Genomic DNA, 27,500 nt, shown 5'->3' on the forward strand with positions numbered 1-27,500 from the left:
AATGTAATTTAAAAACACATGAAGTTAACATGAATACAAAGATCAAATTTCTAAAAACTGTTAGAGCTGTTTCTACTGCATGTGTCAAACTGGGGCTTTAAGAGAGACTTCTTTCCAGTTTCTCTGTCGATCTTTACATTACACAAACACAATACACAGAAGAGAGAGAGAGAAAGCGCTCAGATCTCAGCGCTCAAACTCGATCCAGCGGAAGAGTCGATAAATCCTGTTCAAAGCTCACAGCTTCTGCGTTACAGAAACGATCTTAACACCGCTGTAAATGTGCCAGAGCTCAAACAAAGAGAAAACCTTCATGATGATCCCTGCCCTGCGCTCTACCATTCACTGCAAACCAAAGAGAGTTTGACCTTCACAAACCGCTTTAAAAGACACAAAGACAAAGTATACAGATTAATGTTTGTTTCTGATTTGAATTCAAAGGCAAATTGAATTAAAAAAATGCTAAAACATCTATAAGAAAGCATTTCAAGCTTATCTGTGGGATACTACAAACTACAGTAGTGTGTGTGTGTGTGTGTGTGTGTGTGTGTGTGTGTGTGAGAGAGTGTGAATGTGTGAGTGTCTGAGTGTGTGTGTCTGCGTGTGTGTGAGTGTGTGTGTGTCTGTGAGTGTCTGAGTGTGTGTGTGTGTGTGTGTGTGTGTGTGTTTGTGTGTGTGAGTGTGTGTGTGTGTGTCTGTGAGTGTCTGAGTGTGTGTGTCTGCGTGTGTGTGAGTGTGTGGGTGTCTGTTAGTGTCTGAGTGTGTGTGTGTCTGAGTGTGTGTGTCTGCGTGTGTGTGAGTGTGTGTGTGTCTGTGAGTGTCTGAGTGTGTGTGTGTGTGTGTGTGTGTTTGTGTGTGTGAGTGTGTGTGTGTGTGTCTGTGAGTGTCTGAGTGTGTGTGTCTGCGTGTGTGTGAGTGTGTGGGTGTCTGTTAGTGTCTGAGTGTGTGTGTGTCTGAGTGTGTGTGTGTGTGTGTGTGTCTGAGTGTGTGTGTGCGTGTGTGTGAGTGTGTGTGTGTGAGTGTGTCTGTGTGAGTGTGAGTGTGTGTGTCTATGAGTGTGTGTGTGTGTGTCTGCGTGTGTGTGAGTGTGTCTGTGTGAGTGTGCTGTGTGAGTGTGAGTGAGTGTGTCTGTGTGTGAGTGTGTGTGTGTGTGTCTGTGAGTGTGAGTGAGTGTGTCTGTGTGTGAGTGTGTGTGTGTGTGTGTGTGTGTGTGTGTCTGAGTGTGTGTGAGTGTGTCTGTGTGAGTGTGCTGTGTGAGTGTGAGTGAGTGTGTCTGTGTGTGAGTGTGTGTGTGTGTGTGAGTGTCTGAGTGTGTGTGAGTGTCTGTGAGCGAGCGTGTGTGTGTGTGTGTGTGTGTGTGTGTGTGTGAGTGTGTCTGTGTGTGAGTGTGTGTGTGTGTGTGTGTGTGTGAGTGTGAGTGTGAGTGTCTGTGAGTGTCTGAGTGTGTGTGAGTGTCTGAGTGTGTGTGAGTGTCTGTGAGCGAGCATGTGTGTGTGTGTGTGTGTGTAATTGAGCTAATGAACGAGTCTCTAAAGCCGAGTGCTTCCTTGATCCGTCAGTATCTGATCAATCACTTTAATCTCAGGAGCGTCAGCATAAAACATGAGCCACCGGAGAGAAAGAGAGATGAGAATATCACAGAGGAGACAAAATGTAGTCTTTCTTTATCTTTTTTGTCCTGTATTGAGTGATAAAGACTAATCACATAAGTTTTCATTTTATTTAATTTTTTAATTTGATTCATTTACAAAAATCAGTGATTGGAGATCTTTATCCTGTGGGAAATGCTCCAAAGACCAGATGATGGTTTGTTGTTAATTATAAAAATATATTTTTCCCTTATAAATTAGGAGCAAAAAGTATGAAATGTTCTGAAATAGTTCAAAACAACGGCTAAACACTGTATTTTTGGTCGAACAAATACTATTTTTTTAATATATTATTTAAATGTATCCATATTTATTTATATATTCTGTACAAAAAACATTGAAAATAAAAGATCAACCATATTTATATATATTCTCTTGATGCTGTGAAAGGTCCAAAGAGATCCTACATCCTGGTCATTTAAATAAATAAATACAATAATTTTTTTATAATATATTTAAACTAGGGCTGTCAAATGATTAAAATTTGTAATCAAATTAATCCGAATTTTCAGTGGATTAATCATGATTAATCACTATTTGCAATTACACCTGAATCCTAACCATTTTTTTTCTGAAATGCATACCAAAAGATAAATAACAGGACACAGATACATTATATTCATGTATTGATTCATCATGTGGTTCTTTTTTTCTGAATTTCAAAAGTTTAACATTTACTTAGATCAAATTTACCTGAGCACTATATCAAACCATGCCATTTAACTACAGATAGTGTAAGAGGTGAACCAGTGGTTAAATATTGCCACATATCTATGAAATTATGCATAGAGAAACTCGAAAGAATGAACTCAGAAACACAAACATGCTCCACCATCACATGAGCAGCACTCTGGGCACTCTTGTTTTTGGGAGGTGTTCATTTGCTCTGCCACAATACTTTAGGATCGATATTTTCACGTTCTGAAGGCTTCAAGTGCCAGTAAAACCAAGTAAAAATGCATATGCTTTTCCAAACAGCTGTAATTTTCGCTGCATTGCATGTAGGCGTTCTCCGCATGCACAGTGTGAAACACAGGACGCTATAACAGGAAGAAGCTCCAGCGTATCAACTACTAAAGTCTTTCTTTTTATCGAGCTTGGCATGAATGTATTTGAGAGTAACTGGGGTAAACCTTACGCTTCTTCTGTGTTTTCGTCGCGGCGCTCGCCGCTGTTTTTTACTATCTTGAGAATTCAGAGATCGACGAGACTTTCCTGACCTGCATAATTTGTCACACTGCGCATGCGTGAAATGCGTTAAAAAATTTGACGCAATTAACGACAACCAACTAATTAACGTCGTTAACGCGCTATTTTTGACAGCCCTAATTTAAACATGTATACAAATCATATTTATTTTAATAATGTAATAAATATTAAATAGTGTTTATGTTTGTATGTGTAAACTCCATGATTCAGTGAAGCTGAACTCTTCCACAGATGTGTGGCTTGATGCAAACCTGTTTCTGAGCTCTACACGCAGTTCTTTTGACCTCGGGGCTTGGTTTATGCTCTGATATGCATTTTCAGCTGTTAGACCTTTTATTAAGATGTTTGTGCTCAAAACAAGCCAATTCAATTGAATTTGCCACAGGTTAACTTTACTCGAAGTGTAGTAACATCTACAAGTAATATAAATGCTTTGAGCACAATTTCAATGGTCCCAAAGGGTATGAATACTTATGCATGGGAATCATCAAACAAGGCACTGTGTGTGTGTGTGTGTGTGTGTGTGTGTGTGTGTGTGTGTGTGTGTGTGTGTGTGTGTGTATCAGAAGAGTTTTCACAGTGAGTGTGAGAGAAAGACTCTCAACAAAGTTAAAAAAATAAAATAAAAATGATCACATATTGAATGAATCAGCCGTTTGAACGAATCTGTTGACTAAATGACTCACTCATTCAAACAAACAGTCATTCGCCGCCACATACTGGTTTGGTTTCATATTTAAAACTATCATTGCATTTTCCCCAACATTTCTTATTTCTAGGTTTAAAAAATATTTAAAACATTAATCTTATAAAATTCTTTATGCATTCAAAATGTTCCAGTGTAAATGCATTCATGGAACAGTCTGTGTGAATGCATCTAATGCAGCTTCTGTGATTGCTAAAGTAGAAAGATGGAGTTTGTTCATACTTATTTCATTTGCAGTTTCTTATTATTCTGAATTAATTTAAACAATGTAAGAATTTGATGTGAAAGATGACACATTTAATAAGGTTAGCGAAAAAATGACAATTTAAGAAACAGTGGGAAATGTCATCTTTTTTGTTATATAAATTGCTATTACTACCTATTTGGAGAGATATTTAAGTGAGAGAACATTTGCAACTTTGTCCAGATTGGGGGAAATGCAATGCTTAATTTATTTATCTTTTTATTAAACATGTTTTTGTATTTAAAAAAAGGTATATATTTCGTGTATGCTGAAAATTTGAATCAGCAAGGTCTCTCTTACAAAAGAAAATCAGCAATCGGCCATGAAAAAAAATAATAAAAAAAATAAAAAAATAAATAGAAATTATATATATATATATATATATATATATATATATATATATATATATATATATATATAAATATATATATATATATATATATATATATATATATAAATATATATATATAAATGAAAATAAAATTAGTCTAAATGAGTAGCTAAATCAAATCAGTAATTTACATAAAAATGTAAATAAAACAAAAAATAAACATTCAACATTTAAAGTGGATCAAAACCTTTCATCAAAGTACATGAAGCTAGTTTTAAACGGATCAAAATGTTTGATATATATATAAAACATTTTGATCCGTTTAAAACTAGCTTCATGTTAAGTTAACCGAATGCTATATAATAATTAATTTAGCCAGAAGATTATATTTCTTGTCTCTGGTCTAATTGAAACCATCATCTTTTTAACTGCACTTGTACAGATTCCATAAAACATTCAGTTCATCACATCACGCGCATCACTTCCTGTCTCTCTCTCGCTCTCTCAAACTAAAGGTCTTCGAATGTCGCTAAATAGATTTGTTGTTTTAAAAGCAGATAACGTTGCCCTGCTTCAGTCTGGAGGTCAAAGAAGAAAGATAATCTTCATCATCATCATCATCATCATCATCGTCGTCGTTCCACTCAAGACTCACATGTACGCCACACGTAATCACGGCTGAAAAATGAGCACCATTTGGCTCTAACAGCATTAGCACGCGCTCCACGCAGACATATTTGTACTCATAATAAATTTTTTCCGGCTCAGGTTTCGTCTTAATGAGCGGGTCAGGCTGGACGTAAGCTGGTTTGCGGGCGTTTGGGCGCGGAGGTGAAGGCCCAGACGAATGGGTTTCCTCTTACGGTTGGAGGTTTTCACCATCCTGAGGACGAGACATCATTACATCATATTAATGGGCTCCAATCGCATTAGATCCTGCCTCTCGTCTGTCAGGGGATGAGGAGAATCTGGAGCAGCTGTGAAGGACTTCAGCACTGATTCAGAAGCGTTGAGTCTCTGAACAACTAACCAATGCTGCTTATGAGTGTTTAAAACCCCTGCAGACTAAGCTAGGGTCTTATGATATCGGCTTTCTCAAATTCGTTTTTTCAAATTTACTATTTCTAGATTCTGTTGTTTTTCCTTTTCAGTTTTTCTGAAATACATTTTAATGGTACGTAGCAATCAAAAAACTGACATCATAAAACTTACACCATTTACCAACTATTTATTGTATTTAATTTGAAGGAAAAAATCATTTATTTCATTTCTGATTCATAAAGTTTTCCTGGATTTACTTTTTATGGTTAAATAAAATTTTATAATAATAAAATACATGTCTAATTAATCAAAATCATTTTGATATGAAATCCATTTTTATTGTTTCTGCTATAATTTTTATGTTTTTTTTTTTTCATTTGAAATTTTTTGGACTCCATTTTCATAATTAAGTAAACGTTAGAAAAATTTAAAAAATAAATAAAATAAAATAAAGCATGTCTAATAATTTGAAATTATTAAGCGTACAAAATTTAATACGTTTTTTTTTTTATATAAATTCTTCACATTTGTAGGGCCCACTGAAATCCATTTATTTTATTTTAAAAAATACCAGGATGCTTACATTTTCATGTATTGTGTATATATGTATATATATATTTGGTTTTATGGCTAAATACAATTTTAATACACAAAATGCATGTCTACTTTTTTTTAATTTTAAAAGTGCCATTTTAATAGTTTAGAATAATATAAATCTTTTACATTTGTAAATGTATTAATCAAAAAGCATGCCAAATCAACTACATTCACAAAACTTGAACGGTTTAATAATTTATTTAAACATAAACTACTAACGAAATGTTTTAACTTTTTCAGAAATTCTGTTGTTTTAATTTTTCTGGATTTATGATGTAAAACCAACATTTATTATCAAAAACGAAGGTTAGTAAAGAAAGGCAATCAAAGTGCTTCACAACAAAAGGTTTGCTGTTAATATATGGAAGTAAAAATTGTAATTTGTGAAAATAATGTGTCTCATTAAACAGTAGTACTACACAATACTTATATATTTGTCATAATTTCTTCAAGTTAAGCCGAACTTTTATTTTGAAGGGTTATACTGTAGATCTCTGAGTTTCTGACTGTAATTTTTCCCAAATTTACAGATGGAACAGCCCAACTTTTGACTTATTCATCTAAAATACACCAAATTCCCTGAGACTCTGTGTTGTACAGTAAAAAAGTGTGCGTCTCACTTGGACAGCTGCTTCTCGGCGTCGGCGCAGAGCTCCAACAGACCCATGAGCACCGCCGACACGTCCATGTACGGCTCCCACACCGTGAAGCCGCGGCCGATCAGATCGATGGCTGTGCGCCGGATGGTGCTGTGCGCTGGCAGCTTGGGGCTGGGCGGCTGGAGGAGCAGGAACGTCAGGGCTTTACCTGAGAGACAGATGCTAATTAATATCCATAATGACCAGAGCCGTTATCATGACTGTAGGTGGAAATATTGATGCTCAGCTAATACAGCATCAGTCACTACACACATCAACATGATGTCACGTGCATCTGAACACACTAGGAGTCTGAGTGTCAAACTCAAAATCAAAAATAATCACAAGTTAAAACTAAATCAGAATTGTGTACAAAAAAACATCTAAGTAGGAAGTCAGTACGTTAAGTAAATAAAAATAAAGCAAATATTAAAACAATTTAAATAAAACACAATTTTTAAAAATAAAAAAAATATTTTAATTCAACCACACACACAAAGCAAATGTGGAAAAACACATTTTCATCTAGGTGCTGGGATCTAAAAAATATATATATTTTATACAATTTCCAAAAATACAAATAAATGCAGCCACCCCCCCCCCCCCATTTAAAGGCTGGGATCTGGAAAAGACTACCCAAGCCACATTTAGCAGAAAATCTTAAAAATGTTCCCTGTTCAAAAGAGGTCAGAGAATTGAGGTAACATGGTGTTGGACACAAACCCCAAAGCGGTCAGTGTGTGTGTGTGTGTGTCTATCTCTCAGCGGAGCGCTAACGAGGGGCTCCTTCACTCCACTGCAGGCCTCTATTAGTGCACAACAGCCACACATGCTGTCTCCATGACAACGGTCAATGTGTGGGAGGGTGGGGGGTCAGCACATGTGATCAGACACACACACACACACACATATCAGCGGATCTGATCAATGTTTATGTTATTTGTTATAGATCAGCTGCTTAATAATCACACACACAATGATCGTCTGGATTTATCGGAGTCTGCTCGTGAGCTTGTGGCCACGGCAACAGGTCGCCGGGTAATTACCGTGGCAACAGAGAACAATGAGGTGAGCTAATTGATGCAGACGGACTCCAGTCGAAGCTTTCAGCAGAAACTGACTTCAGCTGTCTGTGTTTGAGTGTGTGTGTGTGTGTGAGAGAGTGTGCGAGAGTGTGTGTGTGTGTGTGTGTGTGTGTGTGTGTGTATAATGACATGGGTATGACACAGGTATTACAAGGAGAGGGTGACTTATGAGGACATAACCCATGTCCCCATTTTTCAAAACACTTATAAATCATACAGAATGAGTTTTTTTGAGAAAGTAGAAATGCTCAAAGTTTCCTGTGAGGGTTAGGGTTAGGTGTAGGGTTGGTGAAGGGCCATAGAATATACAGTTTCTACAGAATAAAAACCATTACACCTATGGGATGAACACACTTTACACTAAAACAAACGTGTGTGTGTGTGCGTGTGTTTGAGAGAGAGAGAGTGTGTGTGTGTGTGTTGGGATGTGTGCTGGATTTCATAATGTGCTTTCATTTCCCATTCACTTTTATATACATCAGTAAATACCTAAATAATACTGACAAAGTTAAAACTTTAACTGAAATTTAAATGAAAACTGAAAATATAATTTATGCTATTTAATTTAATTTAAAAAATTCAGTAGTTAAGCTGAATCAAAATCAAATGGAAATATTAGATGAAAAAATTAAATTCTGAAATAAGTTTAATTAGAAATTATATTATTATTTAAAAAAGCAGTTTTGTATGTGAATATCTGTTAACTATAATTTATTTCTGTGATGCGCAGCTGTATTTTCAGCATCATTCCTCCAGTCTTCAGTGTCACATGATCTTCAGAAATCAGTCTAATAACTGATTTACTGCTCAAGAAACATTTCTGATTATTATCAATGTTGAAAACAGTCGTGCTGCACAATATTTTTGTGGAAACTGTGCTACATTTAATTTTTCAGGATTCAAAGACGAATAGAAAGAACAATAAACAGCATTTATTTAAAAAGCTATCTTTTGTAACATTATAAATGTCTTTACTGTCACTTTTGATCAAATGAATGCATCCTTGCTGAATAAAAGTGTGAATTTCTTTACTTCTAAAAAGCTTCTAGAATCTTTGCCATTTCTTTTTTTGATGACAGTGTAGTCGAAACCAAGTCACCTCAGTGTTTCTGCTCTTAAGTGTGTGTAAGGTCAGTTTGGTGTGTGTTTGTGTTGGTCAGCGGACACATCTCGCCTGTCGCTTCGGACGTATCAAACCTCCTGTGAGTGTGAAGCACAGCAGCACATCCTCCAGCGCTCCGGGATTCGCTGCTTTGTTCCGGAGCGCAGCGCCGAGGTTTAAGAGCAGTGTGTGGTTTGTAGTCTAATCCGGCCTTTGATTCCCAACACCGCGGCACAAATCCATCGTGTGGAAGTGAGAGACGTGAAACTTTAACCTTAAACACTCGACTGAAGAGCTGCTCTTAAAGTCTCTGAATAAACTCAGAGCATTAAATCTTCTGACGAGCTTTAGCCAGGATTACTTGATTAAATTAATGACTGCTAACCAGGGCTCCGAATCGGTTCAAGGAATGAAAACCAAAACCAAAACCGGAAACTAATGACATTTTGACAGGAACAGAACAGTAAGATGGATTCAACAGATCACATGCACCTGCACCGCTTATTTGAACGCAGAAAACAGAATAAAAAAGGAATATAGCCCTATACACATAATATATTTCACTTAAATCATTGACAGATTAACAAAACGAAAAAAAGAAAAAAAAAGAAAAAGAAAATGAAAATAACTACTACTGAAAATTATGAAGATTACAGTAATGCGAATTTAAGAGAAATGTGCTAAATTTCATATATGAAACTTAAGCAAAATTAATCGCTTTATGTCAAAATGTCAATTACAACATTCAATACAATGCGATCATTTATGCATGCAAGACTGAACTATAAATAATTTCACTCTTGACCTTTTTTTTAGTAGCTAAACCTATCCTCTATTTACACACCCTGTCTAAAAGGGTGGCACTTGGTCCGAATGAGCAGTCGGACACTGCCATGCTGAGACATAACACTATACCTCATTTCCTGTCTGGACAGGAAGAAGAATCTCCTGCAAATTTATTGTCCCGTTTCTCGGGATGGCCGAACAGGTTGAGTCCATTTTTCAAAGCAAACATCTTTGTTTAAGACTTGACTTGGTTTAAATGGATGAATTAATATTGACAAAACATCAGCCAGGCTAATGAGTGGTTAGTTAAAGCAATAAACATGCCACATTAGAGGCTGGGCCACAGGAAGCTAATTAGAGAGCGAAGAGAGGACGAGAGAGAGATGGAGAGAGAGATGGAGAGAGAGAGAGAGAGATATTTAAACCATTAGCTCCAACACCCACAAGCGTTTTACTGGAAACTGTCTCTCTCTCTCTCTCTCTCTCTCTCTCACACACACACACACACACACACAAAGCAATATAGAATGACTTGTAGGGTCATATACGATGTTCATTTCTAGTTTCCTTATTTCTGCAGGACCCTCTGCCCTCCTGTCTCTCGCTCTGTCTCTGTGTGTCTGGCCATCCGTCTTTTTCTGTTTCTTTGCCGTCTGTGTCTCTGTCTGCCAGTCCATCTGTCTGTGTCTTTCTGTCTGTCCGTCAGTCGATCTGTCTGTGTGTCTGTCCATCTATCTGTGTGTCTGTCCTTCTGTCTGTGTCTGTCTGCCTGTTTCTATCCGTCCATCTGTGTGTTTGTCTTTCTGTCTGTGTCTGTCTGTCTGCCTGTGCCTGTCCATCTGTCTGTGTCTGTCCATCTTTCTGTGTGTCTGTCCATCTTTCTGTGTGTCTGTCCTTCTGTCTGTGTCTGTCTGCCTGTGTCTATCCGTCCATCTGTGTGTTTGTCCTTCTGTCTGTGTCTGTCTGTCTGCCTGTGCCTGTCCATCTGTCTGTGTCTGTCCATCTTTCTGTGTCTGTCCATCTTTCTGTGTGTCTGTCCTTCTGTCTGTGTCTGTCTGCCTGTTTCTATCCGTCCATCTGTGTGTTTGTCCTTCTGTCTGTGTCTGTCTGTCTGCCTGTGCCTGTCCATCTGTCTGTGTCTGTCCATCTTTCTGTGTGTCTGTCCTTCTGTCTGTGTCTGTCTGCCTGTGTCTATCCGTCCATCTGTGTGTTTGTCCTTCTGTCTGTGTCTGTCTGTCTGCCTGTGCCTGTCCATCTGTCTGTGTCTGTCCATCTTTCTGTGTGTCTGTCCATCTTTCTGTGTGTCTGTCCTTCTGTCTGTGTCTGTCTGCCTGTTTCTATCCGTCCATCTGTGTGTTTGTCCTTCTGTCTGTGTCTGTCTGTCTGCCTGTGCCTGTCCATCTGTCTGTGTCTGTCCATCTTTCTGTGTCTGTCCATCTTTCTGTGTGTCTGTCCTTCTGTCTGTGTCTGTCTGCCTGTTTCTATCCGTCCATCTGTGTGTTTGTCCTTCTGTCTGTGTCTGTCTGTCTGCCTGTGCCTGTCCATCTGTCTGTGTCTGTCCATCTTTCTGTGTGTCTGTCCATATATCTGTGTCTGTCCTTCTGTCTGTGTCTGTCTGCCTGTGTCTATCCGTCCATCTGTGTGTTTGTCCTTCTGTCTGTGTCTGTCCATCTTTTTGTGTGTCTGTCCATATATCTGTGTGTCTGTCCATCTGTCTGTGTGTCTGTCCATCTGTGTCTATCCGTCCATCCAGTGTTAATTTCGTTGACTAAATATTTTCGTCATTATTTTCGTCACGAATATATTTTTGCTGACGAAAACGAAACGAAAACTAAAATAGAAGGCACTGATGGAGACTAAAACTATGACTAAATTGATTGACATTATCGTCAACGAATAAAGGACGAGACGAAAATAGACTGTGACGAAAATAAAATCAGCAGACGGGAGAGATGCGAGGAATGAGCAAAAGAACCGGCAAAACAGAACAGACTGCATGAGAGAAGAGAACCAATCAGAGCCTGACTTATTGAGACGTGAAGCGAAGGTTTTCAGTTTTTATGAGCTCCCGGGAAGTCGGCATTCGAAGAGGTGATAGGGACTTTAAGCAACAGCCTCTGGTGGAACGGCAACGCCATTCTGGCGTTGTATTGCGCCTGCGCGAATTTAACTGCTACTTTGTGACGTTCTAATTTAACTGTCTACTACGGGAGAACAGCTGATTTGCCAGAGTCGCTACAACGTGAGAGGTTAGGTAAATAAATGTTATATTTTTAGACTTATTTACATCATACAATATTAAAAACTCCTCTTCTGACAAAAGATTGTCATTTAACGCCAAAAGCAATCCTTCTCTTGCTTTTTTAAATTATATGTTTTTTTGGATCTCAATAAATGAATTAATGCTGCGTTGCGCTGTTTTGTTTTACCGTTGCTTAGTGACTTTTACGTTCTTGGCTACAGCGGTGTGACGGCAAACTTCCGGTCGATGTAGCCGTTCCATTCGCAGCTGTTGCTTAAAGTCCCTACTGTCTAAAAGAGCGACAAAATGTCCACAGCTCACTTCACGTTTGACGACGAACAAAACAAAACAAAGCGTAAAGCACGCGGAGCGCTCATTCGTGGCAAGAACACAACCAATTTGAAAAGACATTTACAGACGAGCCACCCGGACATTTTCTCAAATGTAATTTTACAACGATGTTCTTTTGTTTATTGAGCTAAGCAAAATTGTAAGACTGCAGTGCGTAGATGTTGTAGCATTAAATATTACGAACTGAAAAGTACTGTAAAATAGCCCCTTCTTCAAATTAGATGCGAGCACAATACTAATACGTAATATCATGATAAATACATTTGATTAATACTAATGTTTAGTATATTTTATAATGTTCTGCTTGTTGACAATATCACAAATATTTCTATATTAGTCATGTGAAACATGAATGTTCACATCCTATCATTATACATACAAATCTAGCAATATTGTAGTATTTAAAACATACAATATTGCTAGACAAATGAATACCTTATAAAATCTTGTTACTTTTTTTTATCCACCTAGCTGCCAACTTATTAAATATTTACTTTAAATGTATGCACTTATTATTCAGCTCAGCTGTAAGCTTTAAGGTCCTGGACTTAACTTTATTTTTCTTTTATTGATGGTCAATTGGCAGCTAGTTATTGTTTACATTATCATGACAGTGTTTGTTGCTGCATAAAAGCTTTTGAATCGAAATAAAGACACAGTTGTGTTGAAATAAAGTTGAATTTGTGTTTTATATATTTTGGTTAAGTTTGTTTCCTATACCAGCTGTAAAAAATTGTCTAGTAAATCTGTTATTGATTTTAGTCTTATTTTAGTCGACTAAAATACCAAGCAATTTTAGTCGACTAAAATACCAAGCAATTTTAGTCGACTAAAATAAGACTAAAATTAAAACAAATCAGATGACTTAAACTTGACTAAAACTAAAAAGAATTATAGTCAAAAGACTAAGACTAAAACTAAATTAATATTTCGTGTCAAAATTAACACTGCGTCCATCTGTGTGTTTGTCCTTCTGTCTGTGTGTCTGTCCTTCTGTCTGTGTGTCTGTCCTTCTGTCTGTGTGTCAGTCCTTTTGTCTCTGTCTGTCTGTCAGCCTGTGTCTTTCCATTTGTCTGTCTGTCTGCCTGTGTCTGTCCATCTGTCTGTGTCTATCCTTCTGTCTGTCTACCTGTGTCTATCCTTCTGTCTGTCTACCTGTGTCTGTCCTTCTGTCTGTCTGTTCATCTGTCTGTGTGTCTGTCCTTCTGTCTTTGTCTGTCTATCTGTCTGTGTGTCCATCTACCTGTGCCTGCCCATGTGTCTGCCTGTGTCTGTCCATCTTTTTGTGTGTCTGTCCTTCTGTCTGTGTCTCTCTGTCTACCTGTGCCTGTCCATCTGTCTGACTTTGTCTGTCTGTCTTTCTGTCTGTGTCTGTCTGTTTGCCTGTGTCTGTCCATCTGTTTGTGTGTCTGTCCCTCTGTCTGTGTCTGCCTTTGTCTGTCTGTCTGTCTTTCTGTCTGTCCTTCTGTCTGTGTCTGTCTGTTTGCCTGTGTCTGTCTATCTGTCTGTGTGTCTGTCCTTCTGTCTGTGTGTGTCTGTCTACCTGTGTCTGTCCATCTGTCTGACTTTGTCTGTCTGTCTTTCTGTCTGTGTCTGTCTGTTTGCCTGTGTCTGTCCATCTGTTTGTGTGTCTGTCCCTCTGTCTGTGTCTGCCTTTGTCTGTCTGTCTGTCTTTCTGTCTGTGTGTCTGTCCTTCTGTCTGTGTCTGTCTGTTTGCCTGTGTCTGTCTATCTGTCTGTGTGTCTGTCCTTCTGTCTGTGTCTGTCTGTCTACCTGTGCCTGTCCATCTGTCTGACTTTGTCTGTTTGTCTGTCTGCCTGTGCGTCCTTCTGTCAGTCTGTTCATAAGTCTGTCTGTGTAAGTCTATCTGTCAGTAGGTCCATCTGACTGTCTGTCTGTCTGCCTGTGTGTCTGTCTTTCTGTATGTGTGTCTATCTGTCTTTATGTTCATCTGTTCATCTGCTTGTCCATCTCTTTTTGTCTGTCTGTGTTCCCCTCTCTCTATCCGCTTGTCTATATGTCTGTCTGTCTTTCCTTTTTTCTGTCTGTCTCTTGCCTCTGCTGTGGTCAAATCAAAAGTGAAGTTAAAATCAATGGAGTTGAACTGGTAAGAGATGCGGCAGATGGAGAGACAGAGAGAGAAACAAAGGGTGTCTAAACAGGGAATACCTTCAGCACACTGGATTTACAGCAACACCCACACACTGCATTACTGTGACATCACTTCCTGTCACTGCAGCGCTGAGCTCGGTTCTTGCTTACTATACAGGGGGTGTATTCACTTTTACCAGACTGCAACAGTGGAAATGGTTGGTAATGATGATAAAACTGTGCTTGTAAAATATGCAATATTCTGTATAGTATTTACCAACAGATACTGGTGGATATTGATTTACTGGCAATTATGGTCAATAACCAATAAGACTAAGTTTAAAATATATGAATGTATAAATTAAATATTTTATTATAGTTAGCTAAAAAGGAAACCATAAAATCTTTAATTTCTTGGGACAAATCAATCTATCTATCTATCTATCTATCTATCTATCTATCTATCTATCTATCTATCTATCTATCTATCTATCTATCTATCTATCTATCTATCTATCTATATATATATATATATATACACACACACACACATTTTAACATTTTATACTGAGTTTAATCAAGTGTGTGGAAAAAAATACTGATATTAGTGTCTATTAATGAAATCATGTCATTCGATGCTGTGCAAAAACATCTGAAGTGTTGGAAAACAGCTCAATATGTTAAAACGTGCAACTGTCTAATTGCTCCTCAAAACCCTCGAGACATTCACATTACGAACAATACACACAATAACACACACACACACACACACACACTCAACATGGAGGGACGTTACAAGCTTTCTGCTGCCCCTGGGTACAGACTAATTGAAAGAGTCTATCAGACACACACACACACACACACACATACACACACACACATGCACAGAGAGAGAGGCATGGGCTTTAAAAATTAAAAGAGCTTGAAAACTAGAGTGTGAGACAGATTTCTGATGTGTGTGTGTGTGTGTGTGTGTTTTCCTAGCTGACCTTGTCACTGGCCTCAGGCAAACAGCTTTGTTTCTTTACAAAGGTAAAGTATGACTCATGAGTCCACTTTGAGCTCAAACACAAACACACACACACACACTAACACGGGTTCAGATTCTCCTAAAGGTCTCACAGACGCTTTGACCATCAAATTGACCTCGAAGACAGAAAACCCTCCAAACACACACACACTGACACACACACAGCCTATAGAATAATGCTCATATTAACCGAGTGCACTTGAACAATATTCCAGTGCACTGAATAAGTTTCATCTTATATTTCTTATTTTCATTTAGATTAACTTGATGTAGTCAAATAACTAAAAATAAAAACTGAAATAGAAACATAAAAACTATACAGAAGTACAGTATATAAAACTGTACATTTAAAAAAAATGTATTAATATAAATCACAAAAACCTGGAGCACTGGCTGTTGTCAGACAAAAATCTCAAGGATTATTACAATTAATGGCCAAATAAATGTTTGGAAAAGCAAACTTATATTTACTACTGACATACTCCAGCAAAAGATAGAAATAACAGACTTCTGAAAAAAAAAAAAAAACATTTTAGCTGCTGAAAATAATAGTATTGTAATCTTTTTGACCACCACTGTATATACTGTACATAAGAAGTTTGAGAGTGAAGAGACTGTATGTCATTCATAATGATTCATGGGAGTGATCAGGTGTGTGTGTGTGTGTCTGTGTACTCACAGGTGTGTGTGTGTTTGTACTCACAAGTGTATGTGTGTGCATGTGTGTGCACTCACAGGGGGGTTTGTGTGTGTGCGTGTGCGTGCTCACAGGTGTGAGTGTGTGTGTGTATGTGTGTGTATGTGTGTGTGCGTGCACTCACAGCTGTGTGTGTGTACTCACAAGTGTGTGTGTGTGCATGTGTGTGCACTCACAGGGGGGTTTGTGTGTGTGCGTGTGCGTGCTCACAGGTGTGAGTGTGTGTGTGTATGTGTGTGTGCGTGCACTCACAGCTGTGTGTGTGTACTCACAAGTGTGTGTGTGTGTGTACTCACAGCTGTGTGTGTGTGTGTGTGTGATCTTGTTTTTGTGACATATCAGGACACAACTCTGTATAATGACATGGGTCTGACACAGGTATTACAAGAAGAGAGTGACTTATGAGGACATAACCCATGTCCCCATTCTTCAAAACTCTTATAAATCATACAGAATGAGTTTTTTTGAGAAAGTAAAACTGCACAAAGTTTCCTGTGAGGGTTAGGTTTAGGTGTAGGGTTGGAGAAGGGCCATAGAATATACAGTTTCTACAGAATAGAAACCATTACACCTATGGGATGAACACACTTTACACAAAAACAAACGAGTGTGTGTGTGTGTATACTCACAGGTGTATGTGTGTGTGTGTGTGTGTGTGTGCACTCACAGGTGTGTCGGGCCAGTGAGTAGTTGGATCCTCCGGTGGTCAGACCGAATCCGTCAGGAGCCTGAGTGCTGGTGCGAGCGCGGGAAGGTAGTTTGGGAGGTTCGATCTCTGCACCGAACTCGGCTCCGATCACTCCCAGCAGAACGATGGCCGTCGCCTGCTTCCTCCGCTCCTCGTACGAGTTACAGATCTTTGCGTTCGGCGGCAGGTTCGACAGACAGCCTACAGACACACACAGAGTCACTTAAAGACACACACATAAAACAACATCACAGTTCATTTCTGTAGCCACTGATTTCTGAAAACGTTCAACTGAAAATGATGTATAGAGGTACAACAAATGAGTAAGTCATCTTTAATCTTTAAACATAGTAAAATAAATCACCACTAACTAAATTTATAAATACTAACAATAACAATAAGTAAATCTTATCGATAAAAGTTAATTCTAGTAATCACGTAAATCTTGAAAAATATTCAAAATAAATTAATAAATAGATTTTCAGGATATACAAACAAAATGAAATAAAATAAATTATATAAGCCATTCTTATCCATGTAAATAAATCCTTAATAATAAAAAGCTAGTCTTATGAGTAAATCCTTAAAAATAATGAAGCAAAATAATTAGGGCCGGGACTTTAACGCGTTAATTGAGATTAATTAATTACACAAAAAATAACGTGTTAACTAAGATTAATTAATTACAGAAAAAAAATTCCCGCGTTTTTAATAACTTATTTTTGCACCGCGGAACGTTTCTCACTGGATGAGTTTCGGCGGACCGATTATACTGAAGCACCAACTAGCGTTCGCTTCGCATATCACTGCAGCACATCGAGCCTCAAGGATCACCTCAACGCAAAACATATAGCAGCTAGCGTGAACTTTACACTTTATGTTGAACTATGTATTATTTTGTTGGTGCAACAGTTTATGTTGAACTCTTTATTGTTTTGGCCAAGGTTATTGAGAGCTGGACTTAGTATGTTTTGGCCTCTGAAGCAACAGAGAGATGTTTTCTAATAGTCAGGGTTTCCAATGTTCTGAATGTAATTGACAGTATTTATATATAAAATATATATAAAAAAACACTTTACAGAAGGTTCCAGCACCTATAAGCTTCCTGAATTTCTGAAATGTACTATTTCTAAATTGTTTCTAAATATGCTATTGCTACACTTCATGGCAAAAATTGCACTGGTCTGCTAGACTTGGTTGAACAAAAATAAACAATATTTTGTTGCTTAAGCTTATGTATTCAGTCATTATTCAATGGTATACTATAAATCCATGTGAAAAAAAAATACTTCTCACTGTTCTCAGATCAAATATTTATATGCGATTAAAATGCGATTAATTTCGATTAATTAATTACAAAGCCTCTAATTAATTAGATTAATTTTTTTAATCGAGTCCCGGCCCTAAAAATAATATGCAAAGTGATATGAAAACATTTTTTTTTTTTTAGGAAACTAAAGTAATATTTCACATGTTGTTTTGTTCTGGTCAAATGAATTTGTTGTCTGAATTAACACTGCGGCACTCGAGGTGCTTCGGCTTTGTGCTCAGAGTCCAGACAGTGCTTTGAATGGAGTGTGTGTGTGTGTGTGTGTCAGGGTCATGGTCAGGGCCTTGTGCTGGAGGGACACGTGCCACACACACACACACACACACACACACACAGGGCCATAAAGAGAGCCGGAGGGGTGTTTGCATGAGGAAGTGTGGGGTGCGGTTGGACGGGCTTCTTTTGTTACCAAACGTGTGTGTACCGCAGGAGCCCCCCATCACGGGACACACAATTAGTCTCACACACACACACACACACACACACACACACACACACACACACACACACACACACACACACGCCTGAGGCCACAATATAGACACATATGATGATGTAGAGCACAGATATTACAGTTCACAATCTGCTCACAACGGATAAATGCTTATTTTAATCTGCACTAATGTCAATTAACACATTACAAATGGTTCTAATATCATCTGGATGAATGTTTGTTTAAATCTATAACAGCAATAGCCATAAAAATATATAAAGTATATATTACTAAAGATGTTTATTTGCTAAAATTTTATTACACATTATATGGATTTATTTTTGTTTGTTTGTCATATTTTTGTAAAAGAACAAGCTTTCATTAAACATTTGTAATGATTTTGTCAGAAACCATGTAAGGTTTAAGAAACGCATCCATCCTGTTAAATCCCTGATGTACACACAGATATAATCAATAATTCCAGTAATAAACCAATAAACACATATTTGATATATTAATCTGTGTTTTCTGTTCCTTTATAATAAACAATAAACTAATATGTGTCCCTGGATCACAAAACCAGTCATAAGGGTCTATATACGCTTTCGTTTTTAAATAAATCATATTTCCATTGATGTATGGTTTCTTATGATTATCTGTGGGTGCAAAAAATCTAAATATTGAGAAAATTGCCTTTAAAGTTGTCCAGATGAATTCATAACAATGCATATTAATCACAAAAAAAAGAAAAAGAAAAAAGAGGGAGATCTTTACTTAATATCCTAATGATTTTTGGCACAAAATCAACAATTTTGACCCACGCAATGTACTGTTGGCTATTGCTACAAATATACCTGTATATAGCAATATTTGATCAATTAATCTGTGTTTTCTGTTCCTTTTGCATTTGTGGAGCTGCTATTAAAATCACAATTAATAATAGTAACATGATAAGTGTCAAATCGAGTGTAAGCCATTCATTTCATATTACAAACAAACAAGTAATAAATAACACTACTCAGACAAAGGAGAAGTTTCTCTTATTGCACTGCAGAAGTCAGAGCAGATTTTGTCTTCGTTTCTGTCCGATTATTTTCTAAACAATCATATTATTTCATTTCTTCCGGCCTCACACTAAAAGGCCTAACTTGATTGGCTCCATTAATGTTTTGTTCTCGGGCCACATCTCTGCTGATTCAATTTGACCCCGGCCTCGTCTGATTGGTTCTCAGCTGACCTCTGACCTCTCAGGACACTGCAGCACTCAGAAACAAACCAGCAGCTCTCAAACCCTTCACAGTCAGAGACATTCACCTACTAACTCACACTTACTACACAAATACATACTTTATTTCACTTTGCGCATTTAATTACAAGACTTTGCTCTCCGCTTAAATCCAAAAAAAGTGTTTTCTCTATATTTACTGGTGCATTTACTCTTGTTTTTTTAATCATACAATGCAGTGAAGAAGTGCTGCAGCCAAAGAAACTGTCAGCGCCATCAAAGCAAATGAAACGTGACAACAGAAATAAGTGACAGTAAACTGTGAGGAGGTTTCATAGTTTCACTGCCAACAGAAATCACTCACAAACACAGCATAAGTGCATTTCCATGCTTCAGTTATGAGAAACACACACAGAGTCCGTTCAGGCTGTGTGTATGAAATCTGATGTGATACCATCATCTTTGTTTAATCAGTATCTGTGCGCTTCTTACCTGCAATATTAAAGACAAAATCAAAGCTATGACAACAAAACAAACACTGAAATATTGATCATCCTCAGAGGAGCAGAACAACACCTCTGTGAGTTTCTATATGAAGAACCGCTGCTGCTATTAATATTACAGTCAACTCTGTATACTACACACACACTCACACAGGCACGCATACACACACACACATGCACACACACACACACACAGGCACGCAAACTCTCATTCACACACAAGCAAACACACACACACAAACACACTCATGCACGCAGACACACACACACTCACACATGCACGCACACATGCACACATACACACACACGCAAACACACACACACACACTCATTCACACACACTCTCATGCACACACACAAACACTCACGCACACTCTCATACAGACACAAACACACTCACGCATGCATGCATGCACACTCATTCAATCACACAGTCACGCAAACACACACTCTCATTCACACACACACACTCATGCATAAACACACACACACACATGCGCACACACACAAGCACACACACTCACGCTTGCACGCACACACACACACACACACACTCACACACGCACACAGACACACACACGCACACACACACACACACACACACACACACACACACAAACACTCACACACACAAAAACAAACAAACAAACAAACAAACTCACTCACACACACGCACGCACAGACACAAACACAGACACACACTCACTTGTTCTCTCTTACACACACACACTAAATGAGAAAACCAACAGAATTACTAAAACTTTAACTAGAATTAAAATCAAAACAGAAAATATAAAAATACAAACTGATTCAAAATAATAGCGTAATAATATTTAAAGAACACTGTTCTTTAGGGGATTTTTTCTTAATGATTTTTCTCAAGTATATTTCAAACTCAAACTTCATATATTTTGTTAGTAAAGTGTGTTTCCGTGTCTTTCTTTGCAATAAATAACACACTTTAATATTTTATATCTCATACTGTGACATTTGAGCATTAAAAATACTGCCGTGACTGTATTTAGAGGCCATATATTGTGAAAGCAATATGAAAGAAACGGCTTTTCCATCCTGCAGGTGCCTAACATGGCTGCCGTCGTTCTATGTGTGTGTGTGTGTGTGTGTGTGTGTGTGTGTGTGTGTGTGTGTGTGAGTGTGTGTGTGAATCAATACAGTGGTGCTGCATTCAAGGTGAAACCAAATCAAACTGTGATGAGGAACACAGCAGACGCTCAACACAATACTCTCTCTCTCACACACACACACACACACAGCTAAATCACAACTGTACACTCTCAAAGCGGTACACACAGTTGACAAATAAAATAAGAAAAATTAAAAAAGTGTTTAAAAAAAAATCAGTCAAATTAAAAAACAACTCAGGAATAAATTTATATTAAAACATCTATAATTTTTTTTATTATATTTGAATACCTGTAAGTATAATTTTTATTTAATATATGGTATTTTAAAAATTTTATTTACTGTTCAGATTAATTTATAGTTAATTATACCAGAACAATATATTGTTATATGTTATTATTATTATTATAATAAACTAGTTTTGTTCATATCAGAAGATAAAGTTTAAAATACACCTGGTTCAAATGTTAAGCAAACTATTATTTCTTTATTTTGCTTGATGTTTTTATAGCTTTCTCCGATGCATTTAATCCAATCGTGTTATTATTGTCATCTGTCAGTGTTTATAAGTCGGGCTGTTTTCACAATAACATTACTGAGCACATACTGCCATCATTGTGACTCCTGCCATTATAATAGGAGAAAATGGCTCTGACGACCAGCCGTTTTGTAATATTTCACGTCGGATGCAATAAGCGACAGAACAAACGTCTTTCGGGATGGATTACGCCGTCTCTGGTTATTGATTTATGAACCGTATCGACGGCGTATCTTTAATACCGGCCGATCTATCGTAATGTCATTGCACGTGAATCGCATTTGCCGCTCTCCAAACAAAATCAGCTAAAAAGGCCAGATGACTGCTCCGTTCCTCCGCGGATTTCCATCTGAAAAACGGCCGGATCGGGGCGGACAGATAACACAATTATCAAAGAGGAGAAAGCATCAATTAAACGGAGAGAGAGGGAGACGGAGAACAATGAGAAAGATGCAGCAGACGCTCCTTCACGCTGGGAAACGGATCAATAGCTTCATGCACTGCGACTCGCTCCGGCGTTCCTGCACCAGCCGCTCCGACATCATGGATTATCAGCTCCCATGATGCACTGCCTGCTCCGCCGGCCCATTGATCACCGATACGCAGGCAGGTAACATTTGAGAGCAGGGGATTGTGGGAAAGGATTGATCTCTGCTGCCCTACAGTGCAGGAGCAAGAAATCTCATGCTAGGAAACAAACACTGTTTTTGCTCTGCGCTTTACGCCCAAACAAAAGCAAACGCTCCGTTTTGTCGATTCAGGCTGTCGTTCTGTATTCCTGACCGGGAAACTTTTCAACCCGAGGACTCTTAAAACTTAAGATGAAAGAGCACTTCTAAGTGGTTGCTAGGGCAGTCAGGGTGGTTGCTAAGGTGATGCTAGGCAGTTGCTAGGGTTTTATGGGTGGTGCAAATGTTTGATTTTGTCAATTCAAGTTCTTTCTGTATTCCTTACCTGGTTCCTGGTTGCTAGGGTGTTGCCTGAAAGTTGCTAGGGTATTTTGAGTGGTTGCTAGGGTATCCTGGGAGGTTGCTAAGTGGTTGCTAGTGTGTTAAGGGTGTTGCTAGGTGCAAATTCTCAGTTTTGGTCTTTCTATATTCCTAACAAAGAATCTATTAATCCCTATGACTCTTAAAGCTTAAGATGAAAGAGCACTTCTAGGTGGTTGCTAGGGCAGTCAGGGTGGTTGCTAAGGTGATGCTAGTCAGTTGCTTGGGTTTTATGGGTGGTGCAAATGTTTGGTTGTCAACTCGACTTTAGTCTTTATGTATTCTTGACCTGATTCCTGGTTGCTAGGGTGTTGCCAGGAAGTTGCTATGGTATTTTGAGTGGTTGCTAGGGTATCCTGGGTGGTTGCTAAGCAGTTGCTCGTGTGTTACCGGTGTCGCTAGGTGCAAATGCTCAGTTTTGGTCATTCTGTATTCCTGACCTGGTAGCTGGTTACTAGGGTGTTGCCTGAAAGTTTCTAGGGTATTTTGAATGGTTGCTAGGGAAGCCTGTGTGGTTGCTAAGGTGTTGGTAGTCAGTTTCTAGCGTTTTATGGTCGGTGCAAATGCTCGGGTTTGGTCTTTCTGTATTCCTGACCTGATTCCTGGTTGCTAGGGTGTTGCAAGGAAGTGTCTAGGGTATTTTGAGTGGTTGCTAAGCAGTTACGGGTGTTGCTAGGTGCAACTGCTCAGTTTTTGTCTTTCTGTATTCCTGACCAAGAATCTATTCATCCCAAGGACTCTTGCAGCTAAAGATGAATGGTCACTTCTATGTGGTTGCTAGGCAGTTGCTTGGGTTTTATGGGTGTTGCCAGGTGCCAATGTTCTATTTTGTAAATTTAGTCTCAGTCTTTCTTTATTCCTGACCACAAATCTATTTGTCCCAAGGATTCTAGGCGGTTGTTAGGGCACTCTTGGGTGAATGCTAAGGTGTTGCTAGGTGGTTGCTAGGTTGGTATGGGTGTTGCTGGGTGCAAATGCTCAATTTGGTCAATTCAATTTTCGACTTCTGTTTTCCTGACCCTTCCTTTGAGTGACGCTAATCTTTAGTGATTTAGGTCTGATTGGTCTCATTTTAATGCCATCTTGCCTGTAAAGCCTGATAAAGCAGCGTTTGTGAGCGCAGTGCTGCTTTGTGTACAGCGTTAACAGGGAAAAACTTTATTTTTAAGTCTCCAAAAGTGGCACCAAAGAATGAATTAGCATTTTCATTCAGTTCAAGCAAAAAGACTAACAAGTGGGCGGGCAATGTGCTAATGTTTCATGTTGACATCAACATGAAACGGCTTGGGATTCGTTTTAAAACCTACTCATTTCAATGATTCAGAGTCTGCGCTTTTTTTGAGAGTCAATAACTTTAAACACGGTGCACTTTCAGATTTAAAACTTTGCAGGATGTTTTTATTCAAAAGAATGTTTCAAAAATCCATAATAGAGACATTTTGTTTTATAATATAAGTGTTTAATTTCCTGTGTAACTTTATAAATTGCTAGGGTACTTCGAGTGGTTGCTGGGGTATTCTGGGTGGTTGTCTTGGTCGATCTAAGCCCGTGAGATTTTGGGAAGACTTGATTGCTCATTTTAGGAAATAAAAATAAAGGAGCCCAAGTCAGAAGACTCTGAAGGTCTTGAGAAGCGTCCAGCGAGTGCAAACGCAATTTATTAGTGAGGAGGAAGAGGACGTGACCTTCTCCAGCCCTCGCTTCTAAAGGTTAAACACATTTTGGTACTTTAAAACATACACACACATGATCCAGCGCTCATATCTTCAGATTCCTAATCAACTACAGCGAGAGAACAACTGAGAATACAGAGCAGATTACAACCTTACAACCACACACACACACACACACACACACACAGCATAATAAAATAAAAGCTGAAACTTTTTCACAGAACCTTGCAAAAGCAGCATGTTACAATTGTGAGGAAGTCGTATTAAAAATATTTTTTGGCATGACACTCATATCTGTTACAGGTTTTTATGCATAGTTAATAGATTACACTATTAGGTTACTTTGTCCATCGCTCATTATAGATCAATTAACATAATATATAAAGGTGCAAAATGCATCTACTCACACATACTTGAGAATTTAGATATTTCATGTTATAGTTTGTAAATATTTCAAATAAAAATGAAAAATAAATCAAACATAAGCCTATATTAGGTATACTTGTATATTTATATATAGGGCCGTGAAAAGTTAGTTTTTTTTTCCTTCCTGTATTAACATTTATTTATTTGTTTTGCATATTTGTCATACTTAAAAGATTCAGATAATAAAAACCAATGTGAATATTACACAAAGATAATGCAAGTAAATACAAAATGCATTTTTTAAATGATGATTACAGGAAAAAAATACTGTATAAGCCTAGCTGGCTCTACGTAAAAAAAAAAAAAGAAAAAGATATATATATGTATGTGTGTGTGTGTGTGTGTGTGTGTGTCATAAGCACCACAAAAAGATAGATATGCAGTCATTTAATTAAATACAATTATAAATAAATATAATCTAAGTATGTTTGTGTGTCAATATATTTTATTATTTTGATCATAAATATATGATATGGATGCTAGTTGTTAAATTATACAATATAGCAGCCATTAAACAGAATAAAGTGTTAAGAACAATGTACATTCACCTTATTTATTTCTTAAATACTGACAGTATCTGCAAAATTGTGGTGCATCTCTAATACTAGCAGGAGTAACACACACACACACACACACAAAGTGTTTCTTCACAGTCAGTGCTTTCCTTACACTCTCTCCCTGTGTGTGTGTGTGTGTGTGTGTGTGTGTGTGTGTGTGTGTGTGTGTGTGTGTGTGTGTGTGTGTGTGTGTGTGATACAGAGAGAGAGAGACAGTTCAATAGCGCGACAGACGGCCGGTGTGTGTCCGCTGAGACTGGGGCTCGAGTGTCCATGATAAAAGAGTCCACAAAGCGATTGTGACCGCGTCTCTCTTCAATAAGAGCCCTCCTGCTCGCTGGCTTTCACACACGCCGCTATCAATAGGCCGAGGCGCTGAATAGCACAAACACTCTCTATTTGGCTTCCAGTCAATTAAGCTCTAAGCTGTCGGTAAACAGGACTTTTAACTTCCTTCCAAAAGGCCCGAAAAAATTGGAGACACGCGATTGCAGCAAAAAAAGAGACGAGGAGAAAGAAGAAAAACGAAGGCTCATTGTTTGTGGACAAGCGTGAATTACAGAGATTGAGGCCTACACACACACACACACACACACACACACACACACACACACACACACACAAACCTTCATTATCGAAATATTATCCAAACCAAACTCAGTCAACACATCATGACGAGTAAATCAAGTCCCGTCTTACATTATTAGACTGTTACACTCAGAAATCTGTCACACTGAGGACGTTAAATGGGTTAAAAATGACATCTGATGACAGAAAAACCAAAGCACATTGAGCACATTTCACATTAACAAAGTTAAACTGAGACAAACATATCAATGTGTGCAGTTATTCGATTTACACTTAAACTCATATTAAAGAAAAACTAATACTAGACATGCACACTATATATGTTTCAGCCATTTAAATTGGTTTCTTTAGATCAATAATAGAAATTATTTTTTATTTTCTTGGATAAATCTAGATTTTTTTTAATAATAAAAAAAAAAACATTATATTTTCCATCATATTATGTAAGCACTTATCAATCTTATGTCATACAGACTGAATAATTATTACATATATTTAACAATAATTATTATACAATTAATTTGTATATAAGAATTTATGATTTCTATAGGATCATGTGACACTGAAGACAGGAGGAATGAAGCTGAAAAATCATAGAAATAAATTACATTATTAAATATATTCAAATAAAAAATATATATATTTAATTCAAGAATATTTTAATGTTTTTATTTTTATTTTTTTGTCAAATAAAAGCAGCCTCGGTGAGCAGAAGACTTCTTTTGAAAACATTCAATAAAATCTCATTACATTTAAAAAACACATACAACAAAAATAATATTACATAAAAATATATATATATATATATTTATTTGTTTTGTTTTTTATAAGTTTTTACATTTTTAACTTTTAATTTTGACATGTGCAAGAGTGCATAAGTTCAATAAGTTACAAATGAGATTTTAAGAAGGAATAACCAAACCATTATTTCTCAGATCTTGTAAAAGCTGAAGCGTGGCACGTCTGAGACAGATCAGAGATGTGTGTCATCTGAAACGTGTGAGAGGATCAGACACTGGACATGCTGCATGGAGACACCAGTGTGTGTGTGTGTGTGTGTGTGTGTGTGTGTGTGTGTGTGTGGTAGGACAGACGTCCCCACAACTTCCAGTAAGGTAAAGCGCCGGTGGGTTGTGGGTGAGATCAATACTGTGGCTTCCAGCATCAGAGAGACAGACAGACAACACTGCAGATATGAAGACGACATAAACGGAGGATATGGTCAATATTAGAGAGACTGCTGGCTGGTCTGGTTCAGTCCGGTCTGGACCGTGGGGTCAGATGTCAATAAAGCCTTCAGTATAAAACCAGCTTTTATAAAACGCACTACTAACACTTTAAAGAAAAATGTACAAAAGTTTGGGAACGGTAAGATTTTTAATGTTTTTTTTTTTTTTTAATGTAGCTTCTCACCAAAGCTGCATTTATTTGAAAAAAAAAAAGTGAAAAAATATTAAAATTTAAAATAGCCCTTTTTTATGTGCATATATTTTAAAAGATAATTTATTTCTGTGATGCTCCGCTGTATTTTCAGCATCATTCCTCCAGTTTTCAGTGTCACATGATCTTCAGAAATCATTCTGATATGATGATTTACTGCTCAAGAAA

The 27,500-nt window shown here is 37.7% G+C and overlaps 1 protein-coding gene across 2 annotated transcripts in view; it reads right to left on the reverse strand.

Moving 5' to 3' along the window:
- The window catches only part of wdr7 (WD repeat domain 7), a 100,787-nt gene that overhangs the window by 12,199 nt on the left and 61,088 nt on the right, over nt 1-27,500 (reverse strand). For both annotated transcript variants that reach the window (XM_026196938.1, XM_026196937.1), the window contains 2 exons: nt 16,467-16,688; nt 6,398-6,584 (listed from right to left, as the gene is read on the reverse strand). In XM_026196938.1, the coding sequence (XP_026052723.1) occupies nt 6,398-6,584; nt 16,467-16,688 (409 nt within the window). The remainder of the gene's footprint in view (nt 1-6,397; nt 6,585-16,466; nt 16,689-27,500) is intronic.

This window comes from Carassius auratus, chromosome 21, assembly GCF_003368295.1.
Source record: "Carassius auratus strain Wakin chromosome 21, ASM336829v1, whole genome shotgun sequence".
Taxonomy (NCBI): domain Eukaryota; kingdom Metazoa; phylum Chordata; class Actinopteri; order Cypriniformes; family Cyprinidae; genus Carassius; species Carassius auratus.